General features: G+C 49.5%; 1 protein-coding gene and 1 long non-coding RNA gene across 2 annotated transcripts; one reads left to right on the plus strand and one right to left on the minus strand.

The window, feature by feature from the left end:
* Positions 2,522–7,605, minus strand: GJB2 (gap junction protein beta 2). Its single transcript, XM_018056530.1, has 2 exons — positions 7,463–7,605; positions 2,522–4,652 (listed from the first exon to the last, which is right to left on the minus strand). The coding sequence occupies exon 2, from the start codon at positions 4,628–4,630 to the stop codon at positions 3,950–3,952; it is 681 nt and encodes a 226-aa protein (XP_017912019.1). The 5' UTR covers positions 4,631–4,652; positions 7,463–7,605; the 3' UTR covers positions 2,522–3,949.
* On the plus strand, positions 7,649–16,274 carry LOC108637298. Its single transcript, XR_001918933.1, has 3 exons — positions 7,649–7,765; positions 14,566–14,954; positions 16,000–16,274. It is a non-coding gene; the product is annotated as an uncharacterized LOC108637298 (long non-coding RNA).

Raw genomic sequence — 20,249 nt, forward strand, 5'->3', positions numbered from 1 at the left:
CCTGGAGGAGGCGTCACCCCAGCCCAGAGGCCTCCCCTTGGCCATCTGGCCCCTGGCACCGCCTCTTTCCCGTTTATTTCTCTCCACTGCACTCATCTTCAGGTATTTGTTGGTATTTTGTTTGCTCCCAGTCCTGTTGCCTAACAGTTCCTGGTGCTCAGCGGGCACTCTGTAAATCTTGGCTGAGTAAATAATATCATTAGCCACAGGCAGGAATGGAAGGTGGTGTCACCAGAGGGGGCCCCTCAGCCCTGCCGGTGCGGGGTGAAAGGGCTGCCAGCTTCCGGAAGTAACCCCCCTAGCTCCAGAATTGCCTCCCACCCGCCCCCGCAGCGCTTCTGCCCTGAGCTGTGCCCCAACAGGAGGAGGCGTGGCCACCCCTGGGGCATTGCTGGGCAGCTCAGGAGCACTTGGTAACTCGCAAGGAGATGTGAAGTGACCCTAACAATGTGAAACAAAGCTTTTTTCTTTTGAGGTCTTTCTTCAGGTGCAGGGTAACAGAGCCTCTCCTCCCTTTCTCGGTGGTCTCAGCCACTCCACCCCCTGCCCCCCAAATTGTACTTATTTCAGGTTTTGAGTAAACAGACGGTTTCCCCAAGCTTTGGGAGGGTCGTTCTTTCTAGAACCCCATCCATCCATTCCCCAGCCTGGGATCCACCTGGTGGAAAACAGAGACAAGTGTATATCACTTAGCGCTTTGCTGTGTGGACACTTTGATGTAAATTATCTTACTGGGTTTCTGTGACCCTCGGGTACTGTTCAGCTGGCACTTTAAGATGAGGAACCAGGTCTGACAAATAAGTGAGCTCCCTGTACCCACGACCGACCCCTCAGTGCCCTGCCTCTCCCCAGTCCCTTCCCTGAGGCCAGGGACGGCATGAGGGACCGCTCAGGCCCTGGCCACCCCCAGATTCCCACCTTCGTCTTCCTGATTCAACCCAGATTTAGCTGCCCACAGCTGCCCATGCATGGAAGAGTCGGGTGTCCTAATAAACCCCGAACAAGAAAGCCTTAGCAGCTAGGCTGTTCCCACTGCCTCTTATGGGCTTGGTGTGGCCAACCTGACACAGGGAACTTGGGTGGACTCTTCACAAATAATACAAAAGCAGAGCTTTTTTTCACCTACAACAAATTATAAATGAGTGGCTTGAGATATATATTAGGATGATCGTTTTTAGAGTTCAAGCTCTAATTTTCAGGCATGCGGCCAAACCTGTCTGCAAATTCTTAAAAGCGGTCAGTAGTCGTCTGTAATTATTTTGACCCAGTCTTTTAATACCCAAGAATCATAATCTTCATAGCTTGTGAGTGCATCTATTTAAAAAGTCATGTGTTCCTGTAACAGGCTGTGTGGAGGGTAGCCTGGAAGGTGGCCAGGGACCATTTCTTATCCCTTGTCTATCATCTGGAGGAAAAGTGACTGCTTTTTGTCCTTCTAAACCCACCTACAAACTGTATGGGCTTCCCAGGTGGCTCAGTGGTAAAGAATCTGCCTGCTAATGGGCAGGAGACATGGATTCAATCCGTGGGTCGGGAAGATCCCCAGGAGAAGGAAATGGCCACCCACTCCAGTATTTTTGCCTGGAGAATCTCATGGACAGAGGAGCCTTGGAAGGCTACATTCCAGGGGGTCACAAAGAGCTGGACATGACTTAGAGACTAAACAACAAAGGGGCATATGGTTGCCCATAAACACACTTGTAATTACCAATGTGTAAAGTGCTTTCAGGTCCCTGGAGGAGGTCTCCGACCACCTTGGGTGTTTCTGCATCCCAGGAGTGCGCTGGGCAGCAGGCCACACGCACGGACTGGAAGGTGCTCCGGGAACAGAAGGCAGGTGATAAGACCAGTTTGGTTGCACAAAAATGGACATGAAACCCCATAGAAAACCCCATAGAAAAGACACCTGATGGAATTTTTTCATGCCTCAGCCAACCTTGACTGTGAATAACATTTTAACATCTTTAAATGATTCTTCTAGGAGCCAACCTGATCACGTGACCCCAGCTCAGCGTCCTCCAAGCAGCAAAGCCTGTCCACACCCACAATGTGCATGTTTCTCAGGAACCCGCTAGTGGTGAGCATGGGGCAGGAATAACCCTTCTTTATCCTTTCCCAACTGTCCTTCTGGTGACACAGGCTTTTCTGTAACTGGAGCGGAAGGATCCCAGAGTCTCAGACAGACACAGTGGTAACTTACCCATTTAGTATTATGAAATTTTCACATAACCAGCTATAGATGAAATTAGAAGCTACTATTCTATTCTATTCCAAGGGCTTCCCAGGTGGTGCTAGTGATAAAGAACCTGCCAGCCAATACAGGAGACATGAGATTCAGGTTGAACATCCCTGGGTCGGGAAGATCCCTGGAGGAGGGCATGGCGACCCACTCCAGTGTTCTTGCCTAGAGAATCCCACGGACAGAGGATCTTGGAGAGCCACAGTCCATGGGGTTGCAAAGAGTTGGACGTGATTGAAGCTACTTAGCACACATTCTGTAATAGATTTAAAATAACCATTATATGAATCAATTATATTTTAATATTTAAATGATATATGCGATGTTACAAAATTATTTTAATTACAGGTATGTAATCAAAACTATTATGTATTATTACAAAATGTTTTTATAAAGCTATTCTTGGCAACAGGAAAGTATTTACTCTCATTGAAGTATACTGAGTACCATTTTTTTGAAACCATGTCAAGCATCATGAAAATATTAGGATTCTGTCTGTCTTATAGAACTGCTAAATAGTTATCTAAACCCTAGTTTCTACTTTTTAAAAAATTTCTATTAAATCTATTTTCACTTTGAAAGCCTGGATGCTGAAAAGGGAAGTGAACAAACCTTTGAAGTAGATGAAACTCATTTTTAATTGTCAGAATTTAGAGTCTAGTTTTTACATCTTTTTAGAAACAGTTACTGCCCCTTCCCCCTCAATTTGCCATTTTCTTCTGCACCATTAAATCATACTGTGGCAATAAAACAGTCCCAAGCAATCTCTATAAGTCAGCATTCTACCCATGGGAGTGGAAAAGGCACCATCGTAAGGAAGCTCAGGGTGTCTTGAACCACCCCACCGTTGGTAGTAACTCATGGTATATAAAGTCTTCATTCCTCATGCAAAATCACATCTAAGCTTTTGAAATGAGGCTGTTTGCTATTAGAAGCCATCGCCAACTATTAGAAGCCCTAGTTTGTTTCACTGAGGGAAGCTGAAATGTGTTCCTGTAGCACACACCACACGTCACACAATGGACAGCCTCTTGGGGGCAGTGCAAACCACTCACACCTGAAAGGACATAGTTAAATTCAACAAGAGCATCTAATTATACCCCGTTTACATATCATAATCTGAGCCTTTGAAATAAGAGGAACCTATAATGAATGGTTCCTTGCAGATCAAAAGAGCACGTCATATGTTAAATTTTCACTTAAAAAATGTGTAACAGTGTTTGAACCATTAGGGAGTGCGTCCACTGTTGAAGACTGAAACGTCAAAGCAAATAAAAGAACCAAGATTCTCTGTGTTCATCTTTAATGCAGGGAAAATGGCAAAGAGGGCCCTAAGTGGATCAACCAGACCCTGTGCTCTTCAGGCCCTGGTGTTTCTCTCCTTTCCTCAAAGAAACGGAGACAAACACCATGTCCTTTGTCTAAATAGGCATGGCCACCATGGCCAGCTTGGCCCCACGAGGACCAGTTTCAGAGAAAAGTGGCAGAGGCTCTGAGTCTGCCTTCAATGGGACACTTGCAAGGGTGGGGTGGGGGGCACAGCCTCTAGAGGCGTCTGGGGTTGCATGTGCGATCTACTGGGGAGGGGGTCAAAGGTGGCCCTAAAGCCGAGCTGTACCCAGGGCGGGGGCGGGGGGCCTCGGCTGACTGTGCCCCACGGCCGAGCACAGATCGCACTCCTCTTTTATCTAAACCCGGCGACCACTATGGTTACACTGGTTTTTTTGACTTTCCGGAACAAAATCGAATCAGCAAGTAACACAGCTCAGTGACATTGAGCAGGATGCAAATTCCAGACACTGCGATCATGAAGACCGTGAAGACGGTCTTCTCTGTGGGCCTGGACACGAAGCAGTCCACCGTGTTGGGGCAGGGCCAGGCATTGCACTTCACCAGGCGCTGCATGGCGAAGCCATCATACATGACGTAGAAGACATACATGAAGGCAGCCTCGAAGATGACACGGAAGAAGATGCTGCCCGTGTAGGTCCACCACAGAGACCCCTCGATCCGGACCTTCTGGTTCTTGATCTCTTCGATGTCCTTGAACTCGGTCTTTATCTCTCCTCTGATGAACTTGCGCTTCTTCTCGTGCCTGTAGTAGGCCACGTGCATGGCCACCAGCAGGGCGGGCGTGGACACGAAGATGAGCTGCAGTGCCCAGAGCCGGATGTGTGAGATGGGGAAGTAGTGGTCGTAGCACACATTCTTGCACCCAGGCTGCAGGGTGTTGCACATGAAGTCGGCCTGCTCGTCCCCCCACACCTCCTTGGCGGCTACCACCAAGATCATGATTCGGAAGATGAAGAGGACGGTGAGCCAGATCTTGCCGATGCTGGTGGAGTGCTTGTTCACACCCCCCAGGATCGTCTGCAGTGCACTCCAGTCCATCGTCTCGTTTGGGCGGCTTGTGCTGAAAAAGAGAGTGATACAGCGCAACACGGGGTGAATGTGTGGAACGAGCGTGTGGGGGGCTGGCCCATGAGCACGAGCCATCTCAAAGGGCCAGTTCTTACACAGCCTCCCTCAACAAGGGGAAACAAGAGCAACCAGGCTTGCCATGGGGTTTGCTGTGCAGCAGGCAGTTGACTGTGGACTTGTTCTCTGTTCTTTAGTAAACAGGGGTGTACACACCCCAGTAATGCACCCAGCCTTCAGCACAATCAACTCGTGGGGTGGGGAGGGAGCACCCCAGCAAATGTGCCCACTGACCCAGGGCCCTGGATATGCTGACCAAACCCTCTGCAGACACCCCCCGTTCGGGTCTCCCTGACCCTCCAGTGGCATTCAGCACCCCCAAGTGATTGCTGGCCTCTAGCTCTGGATGGTACTCTGGGCTCGTGCCTGCTGGGGCCGACCTCGCCTTCAAGGCCAAGAGGCCATGTCTCCCCACAGCACCTCCTTCCTTAATTTATTTCAGTTTTCTGGACATGGGATGAGGTGGCGAAATGACTGTCCCCAAGGGTAAAATTCATGTTTAACATTTCCCAATGGGCTTCACTTCCTTTTCCTGTACAAAAGGGAGCCAGTTAGAAACAGTCCTTCCTCAGGGAAGAGCCAGTGTGTGCCTGGGTTTCTATGTGCGCTCTGTGTGCGGGCTGGGGTCCTTGTTGTCCTGCTGGGACCGACCAGTCAGTCAGTACTCCGGTTTGAAAACTGTTCAGATGGTGCATGTTTATTGTGGCTGTGGTTTTAATTTAGACATGCTTCTAAAGAGGTGCATTGTAAGAAAATAAATGAAAGCTTAACTCAGTGAGTCCCCAGGGACTAGCCGTCGCAGGCACCCTCATGGTATTGAGGGTCAATGTGGATGCTGCGGGGTGATGTGCTGCCTGCTGGAGAGGACCTGGGGAGCATTTGCCTCCAGGAGCCGGTGGCCTTCTCATCGCAGGGTATGAACTGTCTTCATTTACGTGCAGTCACACCCGTCTGTCTCAATCAAGCCTCTTATAACAAGGCTCCACCCTCTACAATCTGATGAGTAATCTGTGTCTACACCTTCCGAACTGGTTCTCAGTGCTTCTTCTTGCTTAAAAGCTTAGTGTTCTCCTTATTCTGAGCAAGTCGGGTCCTGTTTCCCGCTGGACTTCCCGAGCAGCCAGGGTGGGGGGGCAGTCTGATCATCCCGCGGCCTATGGGGCACTGGTTGGGGCACCCAGGCCTGGCTGAAACCATCCATGGCCACTCCTTCAGAGGAGGCAGCCCAGACAAAAGAAAGTCAGGACAGGAGAGCTATGAGCACTGAGACACTTGGGCAGCTTGGCTTGAAAGAGGGAAACGTCACCTGGAAAAGGCTCAGCCCTGACCCTGAAAACAGATGGCCTGGAGGCCTTGGGTTCCTCTGAGCTGGCCCGTCCTGGCCAGCATCGTGACCACAGTCCCTGTGAAATCAGACCCTCCACTTCTCGGCCTCACTTACTAAGGGCCAACAGGACACTCTCTGAAACAGCCCGTCTGACTTGTATCAGTGCATCTGGCTAAAGATTCCGGGTGGGGTGGGTGCCAGCCCAGGACCCACATTCCTCTAACCAGTCAACCAGCGGCTGATGTTCAGAAAACACAGTGGGAAGTAAACCCTCCATCCTTGTCCTTTTGTAAAAGCTCTTGGTTGGGCGACAGCTTCCTGTCCAAAGATCCCTGAGGTAGAGGAGCTAATTAAAGTTTGAACCCATGGGACAGGGTGACATGAGAGGAGAGCTGGCCAGGTGACCAGGCCGGACAAAAGCATTCTCAACATTCATCCCGGCGCTGACCCCTGCCCTTCCTGACCTGTCCACACCACCTGCCCGGTGGGCGGAGGGGCGACATTGTGGCGGGGGTGGGGGGTGGGGGTGGGCGGCGCTGCTGGGTGAAGCGCAGGTTGTAGAAAGGTCACCAAGAGTCCTTCACCCGTTAATTCCTCAACCCTCACTTTTTGAGTGGTGGTCCTTGTCTCCACAGACCCCGCCCCCGACTCAAAGAGGGGATGGGGACTCGGCTATCACCGCATCTAGAGATGGGGGGCGCGGGGGTCAGCTCTTAGGATGCGGGAGGACGATGAGGCCTGGGCTCCGGCAGGCGGGGGAGCCCCGAAGTACGGCTCCCCGTGTGTAACCGGCGCGCCGAAAGCCGCCCCCACGACTGCGCCTGGAAGGCCAGCTCGGAACTCGAGCTCGGGGAGGGAAAGAGGCCACGCCAGCCGCTGGGCTCCCGCTCGGCCGCGGAAGATCACCTTCCTGCAGGTTGAGCTTCCGCTTCACGCCCGTGACCGCGTTTTCTTTCTGAGCGAAACCTCCGGCGACCGGAGGCTCCAGGTGAAGAGCCCGGCGGCCGCGCCAGCCTTTCCCGGAGGAGCCGCGAACACCCTGGCCGAGTCCGCGCACCTGTCCGCTCCCGGCCCCGCTCCCTCTGGACCGCGCGCTGCGCAGCACCCTCGGCCCAAGGAACTCCGGCCACAGGTTCGCGACCGCCTCTCGCCCGGCGCCCAGCGCCGCTGTGGCCACTGGCCGGGGCGCGGGGCCTCAGAGCGCGCCGGGTGCAGCCTGGGGACCCGGGTTCCTCCCCGCGGGGTTCCAGAGCCCCTGGCGGTCCCGGGGTCCCTCTCCGAGGGGCTCCACAGTCCCTGGTGGTCCCAGGGTCCTCTCCGAGGGGTCCCACAGCCCCTGGCGGTCCCGGGGGTCTCTCCCCGAGGGGTCCCACAAACCCCTCCCTTTCGGGGCAGCCGAGAGTGGGCGCCGGCCTTACCGATGTGAGCGGGGCGCACGGGCGGAACGCGCGGCGGCTGTGAGGCAGTCGCGGGGATCGCGGGGGTCGCGGGGGCGGGGGCGCCGCTACGACCTGAGTCCAGAGAGCGCGGCGCGCGGGGCGCTCGGGCCTTCGACACCTGTTGGACCGGCGGCGCCTTTTAACCGCGCCCCGCACCCCGCCTCCTCCCGGGAGCTGTTGAGAAAGTCCGGAGGGGGCGGCTCCTCGGCGTCCGGCCGCCCCCAGCGCCGAGGGGCGGGGCGCGCCGCCGGGGTCCACGGCGCTTCCCGGGGCCCGAGCGCGGTGAGGCTGGGGTTCCCAGCGTCTCCGGCGCGGGGTTGGGGGTGTGTGTGTGTGTGTGTGTGATGTGAAAGGTTTGGTGCCGTTGCTGTTACTGTGGTTTCTGCCTGGACGGGTCCTAGAGTGCTGTGGTGCTCAAAGCTCGGATTTAATTAATTATTGCAAAATAGTTGAAGAGAGAGTTCAGGAGCGGAGGGCCGTTACCTCCGAGGCTCTGCGGGCGCGCGGGTGCCCGGGCCGCTTCCCTCCTGGGAATGTGGGTTCACGGTGGGCGAGGAGGGGCAGCGTTGCGCTTGGCCGAGTGCCTGCTTGTTTGTCCCCTCAAACGTCACAGGCAGACATAACAAACGTCTCCTTGAGTTTCCTGTGTGACTCGATCCCTCAACTATGCGCCGAGGGCCGGGGCTGGCGGTGGTGGGGAGACCCTGCGGGCTCACCCAGGCCTGCGCCCCAGCGAGGGTGCCCGGGGCCCTGCCGGTGTTCTCCGCTTCCCACGGCCGAGAAATCGCGAGGACGTTACCCAACTCGGGGTCGGGGGACCGCCACGAATGAAGTCCCCAGACCCCTGCCCTGCACACTCGCCGGGAAGGGGAGCGCGGCTGGGGTTTCTGGAGACGATCCTGGGAAGCCGGCTCCTCTCCCGGAAGCCTGATCTCGGATTACAGGGTTCATTGTTCCCCTGTGGTTGGGTATTCTGAGGTCCACAGAGAGCGGATGGAGAATTAAAATCCCAAGACTGGGCCGCGTCTGGGGACCTGTGTCCAGCATTAGGGGTGGGAGTAGGGGGTAGGATCTGGCTCCAGGATTCCCGCAAAGAGGGCCTCCCCGAGGTGCGGGCGTGCTCGCTCCCACCTCCGCTTTACTTGAGTAGTCTTTAAGTTGAGCAGAGATGATTCACCCTGATACGGCAGATCTGGCCTTACAAATGAGTTTCCCATGAGTGCCAACACTGGCGTAAAGGTGTTGACTTTTCCTTGTAAAATTTGTACCCCATCGCCACGGGTCAGCTTGGGCCTTTCTTGCCTGGGGAACCTGACTTTGTCCCGCGGTCACTACCCGACCTTGCTGCCCAAGGTCTTAGCCCGGGAGGGAGTGTTCACGAACAGAGGAAGTCCAGGAAGGCCCATCTGAGAGATGTGCTGAATCGGCAGGTTGGAAATGACAGGGCAAAGGTGGGTGGCTGGGGGAGAGCTCGCTGCCCACCTCCAGCCTGGGGCCACCCTTCAGGTGGCCAGGGGCAGCGCTCTATGGGCGGTCTCACATTGGAGTGAAGGAAGGATCTGGCATCTTTGTAGAAAGCCAGCTGGTAAAGGTGGCTTGCAGATTGAAAGTTGATTGGCTTTCTCCCACTGACAAATTTCTCCTGGCTTTTTGTGTCTATGGCAAGATTGCAGGTTGCTGTTCAACTTCCCTTTCCTGCTTTCCCTGACTTATTCTCCTGATTTGCATAATGACTGCGATGTTGTTGGCTAATTGTATATCTAGCCACTCTGTGTTTTGGGTTTTATAGTTAGAATGCCTACAGCTCTTAACTCTTAATTACAACTCAGCACTTGATTTCCTTCTGTTTGTTGTGACTTTTGTTATTTTCTGTGTGTGGGTGCTTTCTTCCCAACGGGACTTGGATTCCAGTGGAGCAGGAAATCCTCTGGAGGTATTTCTGTGTCCCCCAGAGCAGAGAAGGGGAAGAGGAAGTGACTGAACAGGGTCTCAGGTCTGGACACGTGAAGTCACTGTCACATGATCTTAGATGGGTATGCACTTAGCAGATCCCACCAGGGGTTAATCTTTTTTCTTTATAAATCCTGTAATTATTTTGTGAACAGTACATTCATGTTGCTGCATTATTTTTGGTTAAAAGTATTACTGTGTTATATGTAAACATTGAAAATAAGCCTTCATCCTGTGACCCTGGATTCAAGTCTTCATTTTGAATATAACCCCGGAGAAGGCTGCCTGCCCCCACCCTGCCCTCAGCTCCGGCCTTCCCAGCCTGATGGGCGCACCTCTCCGGCCTTGTCTACTGGGCGCCGAACACGATAGAGGATAGGTTTGGAGTCTGATGGAAGAGCTTGGTGTCTCCGGGGTAGGGCTCAAATGAAGCTGATATGGAGGACTGGCCCTTTCCAGGGATGGCCAGGCCCTTCCTTCCTGAGTAACTATTAATGACTAACTGGTGCGCACCTGTCACTTCACAGTGTCAGCACTGTGTTGATGAAGGATTTCACATACATGCTTTGTAGCAAGCAGTCAAATCCCAGGTGTTCACAATTGAGCTGAACCTTTGTACAATTGTCAGGCTGTAAAGGGAAATGCTAATGTGAAAAGCTATTTGATATTTTAATTTGACAGTTGTTTTTATCAGTAAACCAAAAAAGTTGCTATTGGGCAAGAAATCAGTGTGAGACAAATAAGTATTTCTTAACATATTAAAATGACGGATTGCCTCCCAGCTGCCTGATGGGGCAGCCCCCAGAACTTCCCTTGGGGAGGATGCTCTGAATGTACATAAATAATGTGTCAGTGAAATTTCTGACTCACAAATCCTATGTAGGTGATATCAGAAATGCTCCAGACAAGAAGGGACTTGTGAGAGGTGGGCGCCCTGCCTTAACTCTTGGCAGCTTGGAGGTCGCTGGATGTCTCTGAGCTATTGGTATAAGCCATTAGCTGTTGGTCTGCATGCACTTTCTTGACTTTGCTGTTGAAATATTAATCATATTAATAATTGCCAAAAAGGGAAAATTCAACCCTCAGATGGGTAGATATTAAGAAGCCCTGGAGTCTCTGTGTAATTAGTTAATAATGACTTACATATGATAATATCATTTTAAAGCAGGAGTGGCCCTGGTGTGATCCTTTCACAGTTTTGCGGAAAATTATCCCAGGAGAACAGCATCACACTAAGATTTATCTCTGCACCATATTTAGTGACCCACACCTTCACTTGTACACCCTGAAAATTTTTAATGTCAAATAATTTTGGGGAAAAAGACAAACTGTTCCATTCCAAGTAAGTAGAACAGAAAAAGACTTCAGATATCACTATTTAATTCTTTTCTTCACTTTCAATTAAAGTCATAAAAATTCCAACCTCTGAGTTGTGATTGAAACTGTTAAAGGCCTTTCCGGTTTCCTCATACTATTTTTTGGGGCGAGGGGTGCCCCCCACCACATGGCTTGTGTGATCTTAATTCCCTGACCAGGGATCAAACCCAGGCCCTTGGCAGTGAGAACGCAGAGTCCCAACCACTGGACCAGGAGGGAATTCCCCCTCACTCTATTCTTATGTTCATACATAAACTATTTGGGGGAAATTTGAATTGTTGGATGTTTTTGTTGCAAGGGTGTGGTAAACAAGTTGATTTCCTTGGCCTTACTGGATGGGTACATGCTCCTATTGGCAAATACATTGTGTAGTTCTTGTTTGCAAACTGTGGAGAAAATACAAAGATGTTTCCAGATGTATTTGTATCAAGAGCTTGTGTTGGTCAGAAGTGAATACAAAGCTGTAACTCCCCAGGCAAACTGGTAGGGAGAACTGACTTCTATTAAATATAAAAATTAAATTCTGTAAGCTCTGGTGAGCTGGTCAAATGGAAACTCTGCACAACTCCTAAAGGAACAAAAGAGAGTTGTACATTTTAGTTGTGTTAGGACAATATTGTGTTATATATCATCCTGAAGAGGTCCCTAACTTAGAATAAGTTAGGATCTAGTAAATACACTGGCTTTCCTGGTGGTGCTAGTGGTAAAGAACCCATTTGCCAATTCAGGAGACCTAAGAGATGCAGGTTCAATCCCTGGGTCAGGAAGATCCCCTGGAGGAGGGCATGGCAACTGTTCTTGACTGGGAAATCCCATGACCAGAGGAGCCTGGCGGCTGTGGTCCATAGGGTCGCAGAGTCAAACACGACTGAAGTGACTTAGCACACAGCACACACACAGCACCCTGGTGGCTCAGTGCAGGCCACCTGGTTCGATCCCTGGGTCAGGAAGAACTCCTAGAGAAGGGCATGACAACCCACTGCAGTATTCTTGCCTGGGAAATTCCATGGACAGAGGAGGCTGCTGGGCTACAGTCCATGAGGTCTCAAAGAGTTGGATAAAATTGAGCAACTAACACTTTATTATGGATTGCTTTAGTAAAAAAAAAGAGAGAGAGAGACATAGGTTTGATAAAGGGCAGCAGAGCAATGAGTCCCAGTGTGAACTGAGTTTGCTGGACCCTGGCAGATTTTTGTGCAATGCTCATGTGGACTGTTCTGGTTTAAATCTGATGCTATCTGGAGTCCACTGGTTCCAGGTCACTCTTGCACCAGGCGGCTATCTGTTCTCTGGTTGAAAGCCCTCTTTGGGAAATGGACATGGAGTCTTTGATATTAGAATTGAGAACTGGGTTTGTCCATTAGCCACCCACCTAAACCTCTTCTTAAACTGTTTCAGAGCCTTTCTACTTTGGGGGAAGAAGTACATAGTGGTGTATTGAGTTCTTTGATTTCATCTCGTTTTTGCAAAATCTCTGTGCTGGGAAAAAGGCACTTGTAACACCCAGAGTGCCCAGTAGATGGCACTAGGAGGACTCGACCAGGGGACACCACGAGGATCCAGGGCCAGAGTATCTTAAGTCTAGCCTTGCTGTGAACAGCTCAACAGACTGGGAAACAAATGTCTTTCTTTTATTCGCAATGGAATGAAATAGAATAGGAAATATCAGAACATGGTGCTGTTAATAAGAGTTAAGTCATGTTTCAGGCAGTGTTTGTTTCATGTGTGTTTCCATATTCACGCAGGTGCTGGCTCCAGGGTAAAATGTACCTGCTGCTGTAGATAAGTCATTTTATTCCCAGGGTGACAAGAGAGTCCCTGTGGCCTCAGGGGAAGCAGTGTCACAGAAGAGAGCCCCAGGCCCTGAGCTCGGCCGCCTGCTCTCCTGGGCCTCCTCCGAGCTTGGCTCCCAGATGCTGAAGACCCCTCTCAGGCTGGGAGTGGACTGCCTCCATCAGACTTGTTTCTCCAGGGCTCCTCTCTGGTCTGAGGATGTAGGTTCCAGGGGTGCAGGAGAAGCAGCAACACCATTTGATTTAATCTTTTATGAACTTAATAAAATTATTTGTCTAAAAAAAGGACCCACGTATAATGCTCTGGTGTTCAGCTTACTCAGGAGTCAGGGGTCAGCTGTTTCAGTGGATCACGTATTTAATGTCAAAAGTGTGGGTGGGACTACTGTGCTGTGGGAAATAGGAGAGAGAAATATACAGCCTTTCGTTGTTTCTTTGTGGCCTTTGATCCGTGGTGGGGGCACTTGGACCCCCTCTCCTTAGTGATGCTCCATCTGTTCAGTGAGTGGTAGGTGGAGATGCTGTGGGTCAGCCTGGAGGATCTGAGCATCATTATCTCAATCACCATGTGGTGGGAAACACCCATCTTTCCTCACAGGCTCCATGACATTGCACACGAGGTTACTAGGTTGCTAGGCTTTGGAACAACATAGTCCCTGCCTACAGTTTACCAAAGGAAAAGGTAGACTGTTGCAGAGGTAACGGATCTGAACAACTAACTAGGTTGTGTGACTGACATATAGAACACAGAGACACAAAGGACGGACTCCCTGGGTATAATCCAGTGCGAACGGGTGAGCTACTGACACGCGGCTGGATTTCCTGAACTGTGCTCAATGCTTTAGGTTTACTTCATCACATAACTCCAAGAGGGTATTTCTAGTCCAGCCCAGCACCTGGCTTGCAGGAGAGGCTAGAGAAATTAAGAGTCCCCCTGGGTTTAAAGGGATTCGATTTGATAAAGGAAGGAGTAAGTGTTGGGGAAGAGACAGCTGTGGGAGACATCTGCCTCCATCCTTGAGGGGAGATGTGGTTCAGACATCTACTGTGGTTGAAACTGCGGCCCCAGGCTCACCTGCCACCAGGCCCCGGCTCTGGACCTGCCAGAGCCGCAGCCCCCCGACCCAGGGCAAACTGGGACGACGGGCTGTCACCGCGTGACGGACTTGGCTCCTGACCTCCTGCCTGTGTCGGGGAAGATAAGGAGAACACTTTGAAAGGGAGGAGAAAGCAGATAGCGGTCAGAGAACAAAGCAAAGGAGCTGGCAGGAAAGGGCGGCTGAGGTCTGGTTCCGAGGAATGAAGAAGGACGTCAGGTCCCCAAGAGCGCTTCTCAGCAGCGTTAGTGCAGTTTCATCTGTGCAGAAGCGAGGGCCCGGGCGCCCGCAGGGTGTGTGCTGAGTGACCACACGGGACGCCCTCCCAGGGCAGAGACAGGACAGCCAAGATACTCCCCACAAGTGGGACTGGCTGCTGAAGCCACTGGGAGGACAGACTCATGTTCTGTCCACGGGGCTGCAAAGAGTCAGGCCCTCGGGTGGGTGCAGGTTTTATCATCCTGCCATGAGCATGGCATTTCCAGCGTGCCAGGGTCTCAGAGGTATGGGATGCAACTGTTTTTGAAATCGTTCCTGCCTGAAATTCCACATGTCTGTGAGTCTAGCATGAGGCTCCCTGTGCAGGGGAGGTGGGAATGCAGGACCCCCCCACCCTAGGCTGGCTGAACTTGACCCTGGAATGACCCTGGGACAGGTGCTATGAATGTCACTGAGATCTGACTGCTCTGTGGGAAGGTGGAACCAGGCTGGCCGAATAAAAACCAGCTCAAGAGCTTGTTAAACATACAGATTCCCGGACTGTGGGGCCAGAGAGGCTGTCCCAGTAGATGTGGGAACCGTGGTCTGTGATCCACTTTAGTTTGTCCTCATGGTTTTGTGACTGAACTCGGCACTATCTTGTCAGAAGTGCTTCAGAGAAACTCGGATCCTGACCCTACGATGTCTACTCTGCCTGAGCGGTGTCTGCCTCCTGTTTGGATTGGAACCATGGCATCCGGGGCGAAGGCACGATGGGATAAAGCCCCAGACCCCAACATCTGGTGAGGAGGAGCCTGGCATGTGGCCAGGATCATCTCTGTGGTGTGAGGACTGAACACAGACGTTGGCTCCTGATGACTGCTGGGTGCCCCTGCTCCCGACCCCCAGAACAGAATCCAGGTCCTTTCGGGGCTGAAGTTCATCCAGAGAAAACCAATTCCCTTGTTGACTTAGGCCTTCCTGTTTCTGAACATCAACACTGTCTCCAGTTGTATTCATATGTTTTGGGTAGAAACTAATCTCTTAGCTAATGAGGTGAGTAAGGGTAACTGCATACAAAGAAACCTCACTTACAGCTGAGCGCTAACTACGTTTTAAACCACCTTAACCCCGAATCCAAGTATGATAGCAGAAAAGCTAGAAATACATTATTTTCGTGTCTGTCTAATAAATCACACCCAGAAATGATTTAGGGTAACAAGAAGCTTCACATTTCTGAGGCTGATTAATGATGGAGTCTCTGAGGTCTGCAGTGTCATCTTTACAAAGACTCTTGGCTTTGGTTTCACTGTTACTTTAGTTCCTCATGGTGGAGAGTTTCCCGTTGTGCTCTGACATCTGAATGGCTCCAAGGCCATTCTGTCACTTCCCTGATGTCCCCTCTGACAGTGACCTGAAAAGGCCTTGGGCGGCCGTGTCCGCAGATAGGTGGCCTGGGTGCTGAGGCAGCCTCGGCTGGGAGGTCTTCTCTGGGACCTTGGTCCCCCTCAGGAGGGCGGGGGGCGAGAGGGTTGTGAGCAAGACCCCAGCAGGTTGCACACACACCCCCACCAGTGCTCCTGCTTGATGCTAGTGCTCGAGCTTGGTACTCAGTGCTTGTGATCATTGCTTGGTGCTTGGTGCTCATGCTCAGTGCTCGGTGCCCAGCGCCAGTGCTTGTGGTGTGAAGGACTGTGTGTTGGGGGCACAGGGAGCAGGATTGGCTCTGCCCTGCATGGAGCCCCCACCCTAGCGGAGAAGCAAGGACCCTGGAGCACGAAGCCCACAGTGACCTTGCAGTGGGGGGCATCCTGGGAAGAAGACTGCACTAGCGGAGGAGGATAGATGGGAGGAGGGAGCTGGCGTGATGCCTGGGAGGTGGGGGGTGGAGGGTGAAGGGTGGGGGGTGGAGGGTGAGGGGTGGGGGTGGAGGGGGCTGAGGGAAGGATGAGGAGTGGAGGGGGGTGGGGGCTGAGGGGCTGGCGGGGGTGGGGTGGCATAAGTGGCCCTCGGGGATGCTCCATATGGAAGCGCCGAGACACCAATGAGAGAGACTCTGGAATAACCCCAGTGTCATGTCAACTCTTGGTTTATATTGTAGAAAGCACGAGGATGGAAGACCGTGTACACCACCATGAATATGCAATCCACAAAGTCCAGCTTGTGAGAAACTCTGGGAGACAAATGACCCAGATTCTGAGGGAAAAAAGCAGGAGAACAGAGGGGGAGGGGAACGAGCAGCATAAAGAGGCGCAGGAACCAGCTGGTGCCCAGGCTTCAGTGATCTCGGGTCGTCTGCTGTTTCAAAAGGGAATTTTTACTTCCGGGAAGGTGCTTGATGTACTTTTCCTATTCTTCTAGCCAAGTACAACTTAAATCCTGGAAATCAGATAAAAAATAAATGCACTTTACTCCAAAAAAAAGCAATAGCTGTAAATGCTGGATAGACGTCCAGGCAGGCCCTGGGCTGTGGTCTTGGGGAGGGCAGGTGAAATCCTGGCTCAAGGTGGGTCAGTGTGAAGTGTTCTGGTGGCTCAGCTGGGGCCTGGCCTGGGGTGATGAGGGCAGGGGGGAGGTGAGGACAGGAGGGCACTAGCCGGGCAAGTGACAGCCTGAGGGAGGAGGCTGCAGGAGTGGGAGCGGGTTTGGGGTTGGTCAGTGGGCTCATGAAAAGTGCACATCACAGAAGAGTTGTCTGCTGTTTCCAGGAATTCCCCAGCCCTGGGAGGGGCCATCTCCCCAGCATTAGGGAGGCCACAGGCACCAAAACATCAGAAGGAAAAGGTGGGCTTAATACAGGACCACTGAAAAATCTCAGAATATTTAAAATAATTGAAACGGTAGAGTGTGTTCTCTGATCACAGTGGAATCAAAGTGTAAATCAACAATTATTAATCAATAAAAAATGGAAAGAAAGAAAACAGAAAAATCTCTGAACACTTGGAAACTAAAACACTCTTCTAAATAAACCATGGGTTGATACAGTGTATTGAATGAAAATTAAAAATTGATGAATCAAAATTTTGGGGATACAGTACAAGTATGTTGAGAGGAGATTAACACAAACAGGAGTGAAGAAGGAAAGACTCAACCGTCTATGCTCCCATTTCAATAAATGGAAAAGTGAAAAATAAGCCCAAGGAAAATGAAAGAAAATAGTAAAGGTAAGAGCAGAAATCAATTAAACTGAAACAGAAAAAGAATAGAGCAAATCAAATAAACAAAGAGCTGGAAATATCATTAGAATTGTTGAACTTCTAGCAAGACTGACAAAGGGGGAAAGAGAGAAAAGACAAATTACCAGTAACAGGCATCAAGAGGGCACGTCACTATAGACCATAAGGACATGAAAAGGATAACAGGGAGTACTGTAAACAATTCTATACTTATAGACTTGCAAGTTAGATGAATTGGGTTATTCTCTCAAAAAACACTCACCAAATATGAAATAGATTATATGAAGGTCCTTGTAACTATTAAGGATTTTGAATGTGTAATTAAGAAACGCTCAAGAAATGTCCAGACCCAGATAGTTTCACTGGGAAATTCCACCAAATATTTAAAGAAGGATCACACCTGTTCTGCATGACCTCTTCCCAAAGACAGAAGACATGAGCTCATTCCCAGTTCGTTTTGTATTGCTGGTGTTACCCGGACACCAAACCAGACAATGACAGCAAAAAAAAAAAGGGGGGGGGGAACTACAGACCAGTATCCCCCACAAATGTTGATGTAAAAAGGCTTAATAAAATATTAACAAATGAGTTGTTCATTGAATATATACAGAGGATCACACACAGTGACCAGAGGTTCATTTCAAGGATGCAAGTTCGTTTCTGTATGAAGATAAGGTAATCCATCATGTTACTGGGCTAAAGAAAAAGTCACACAATCATATCATGCAGTGCAAAAGTTTTTTCCACAAAATTCCACACCTATACAAACTCTCAGAAAAATAGGAACAGAGGAGAACTCTCTCAACTTGATAGCAAGCATCAACAAAAGCCCTACAGTTAACATCATACTTAGTGGTGAAAGAATGAACCTTCCCCCTTGAGATCAGGAGCAAGAATTTCTGCTTTTACCATTCCTATTCAACACAGTGCCTGAGGTTCTAGCCAGGGCTACATGGCAAGAAAAATTAATATGAGATACACAAACCATAATGGAAGAGATAAAACTATTGAGGACTTCCCTAGTGGATGAGAATCCACCTGCCAATGCAGGGGATGTGGGTTCAATCCCTGGTCCAGGAAGATCCTATGTGCTGTGGGGCAACAAAGCCTATTCACCAGAACTACTGAAGCCCATGCGCCCAGAGCTTGTGCTCTGCAACAAGAGAAGCCTCTGTAGCGAGAAGCCCGCCTACCACAGTGAAGAGTAACCCCTGCTCTCCACAACTAGAGAAGGCCCACGCCTAGCAGCGAAGACTCAGTGCAGCCAAAATAAAAACAAAAACACAAACTATCTCTATTTGCAGATGATATGACTGTCTATACATAAATCCCAGGGAAACTGTAAAGCTCCAGAACTGATACATGAATTCAGCAAGATCACAGGATACAGCAAATAAATCAAGAAGTACATTTATTTCTATATACGGGCAATGAACATGTGAACACTGAGATTAAAATATAATGCTATTCACGATCACTCAAAGAAAATGAAATACTTAAAAGTAAATCTTTTTACTTTTTACATAAAATAAAACTTTTGTGACTCATATGCTGAAAACTATGAGATGCTGATGAAAGAAAGATGATGTAAATAAACAGACATGCTGTGTTTACAGATAAGATTTGACAAAGATGTCAATTCTCTCCAAATTGATATACAAGTTTAATGTTTTTAAATCAAAAACACAGCAATAAAAAATGCAGCAAAGTTATTTTGTAAATATAGACAAAATTATTATTAAGTTTATATGGCAAGACAAAGGAAATAGAATAGCTGAAAAAGTTTGAAAAAGGAGAATTGAGAGGGAGGAATCGCTGTAGCATTCACGACTTACTTGTACAGCGCAAGAATCTGGACTGTGGTGCTGGTGAGAGAACAGGGGTGAGAGGAAAAAAGAACCGAGAACCGACAAGTAGCCCCACACAAAAGTGCCCTGTCGATTTTTAACAAAATGCAAAAGCCACTCGGTGAGGAAAGAGTGCCTTTCATCACGTAACGTTGGGCAGCTGGATGCCAGCAGGCTACAAATGAACCTCATTTGTTAAAAAGTCTCAGACCTTTTTATAAAAATTAACACGAAATGACCACAGACTTCAATGTAGAGCATAAAACTAGATGGCTTTTAGCAAAACCACAGGAAAAAACTTTGGACTCTAGGGCTAGGCAGAGAGTTCTTAGACTTGACACCAAAGCCACAACCCATAAGGTGAAAAGAACTTTCAACTTCATTAAAACGAAAATCTGTTGCTTTGCAAAAGACCTTATTAAGAAGACAAAAAGAAAAGTCACAGAGTGAAAAATATTTACAAACCACTATCTCTGTCTAAGGACTCATATTTACAGTATATAAAGATCTCTCAAAACTCAACAGTAGAAAAAACAACCCAATTAGAGAATGAGCGAAAGACATGAAGAGGACAGATAGATGGCAAATAAACACCAAAAGGTGGTCAAGTTCAATAGCCATTTAGGAAATACACATGAAACATGCCTATCACAATGACAAAATGACATGGAAGCATATTCAATGTCTTGTAATAACCTATAATGTGAAGCAATCTGAGAAAGAATATATATATTCAGTTTATATATATAAACTGAATCACTTTGCTGTTCACCTGAAGCTAACTAACACATCACTATAAATTAACTGTTAACTATACTTCAATTAGAAAAATGGTTACTTAAAAAAAGAAATACTTAAATGAAATATAAATTATTCATTTATACTTAAATGAAGTATAAATGAAACATAGAGACCACACCAAATGCTAAAGAAGCTCAGGAAAGATCGAGTGACTCAGATGTTGCTGGTGGGGATGTGTAATGATGCAGTTACTCTGGAAAACATCTTGGTGATTTTTAAAAACTGAAATGTGCAACCACCATGCAGCCCAGCCATGGGGACAAGCTCTTGGTGCCCGGCTCGTGTAAACCTCCAGAGAATAACACTGAGGAAAAAAGTCCAGTCCCAGTGCTTGCTGGCTGCCTGATTCCTTCCATGTAACTCTTGGAATGACGAAATCAGAGAAATGGTGAGCAGATTAGTGGTTGCTAGGAGTGGGTGGGATCAGAAGAGGGGATTACTGGGTGTGGGTATAAAAGGGCCACGGGCTTCCCCACTGGTTCAGTCAGTGGTAAAGAATCCGCCTGCAGTACAGGAGATGCAGGTTC

The sequence above is a fragment of the Capra hircus genome, chromosome 12 (genome assembly GCF_001704415.2).
Source record: "Capra hircus breed San Clemente chromosome 12, ASM170441v1, whole genome shotgun sequence".
Taxonomy (NCBI): Eukaryota; Metazoa; Chordata; class Mammalia; order Artiodactyla; family Bovidae; genus Capra; species Capra hircus.

Bases quoted from the DNA above. Each gene is read 5' to 3' on its own strand.
- GJB2 (XM_018056530.1), bottom strand. From the start codon at position 4,630: ATGGACTGGAGTGCACTGCAGACGATCCTGGGGGGTGTGAACAAGCAC.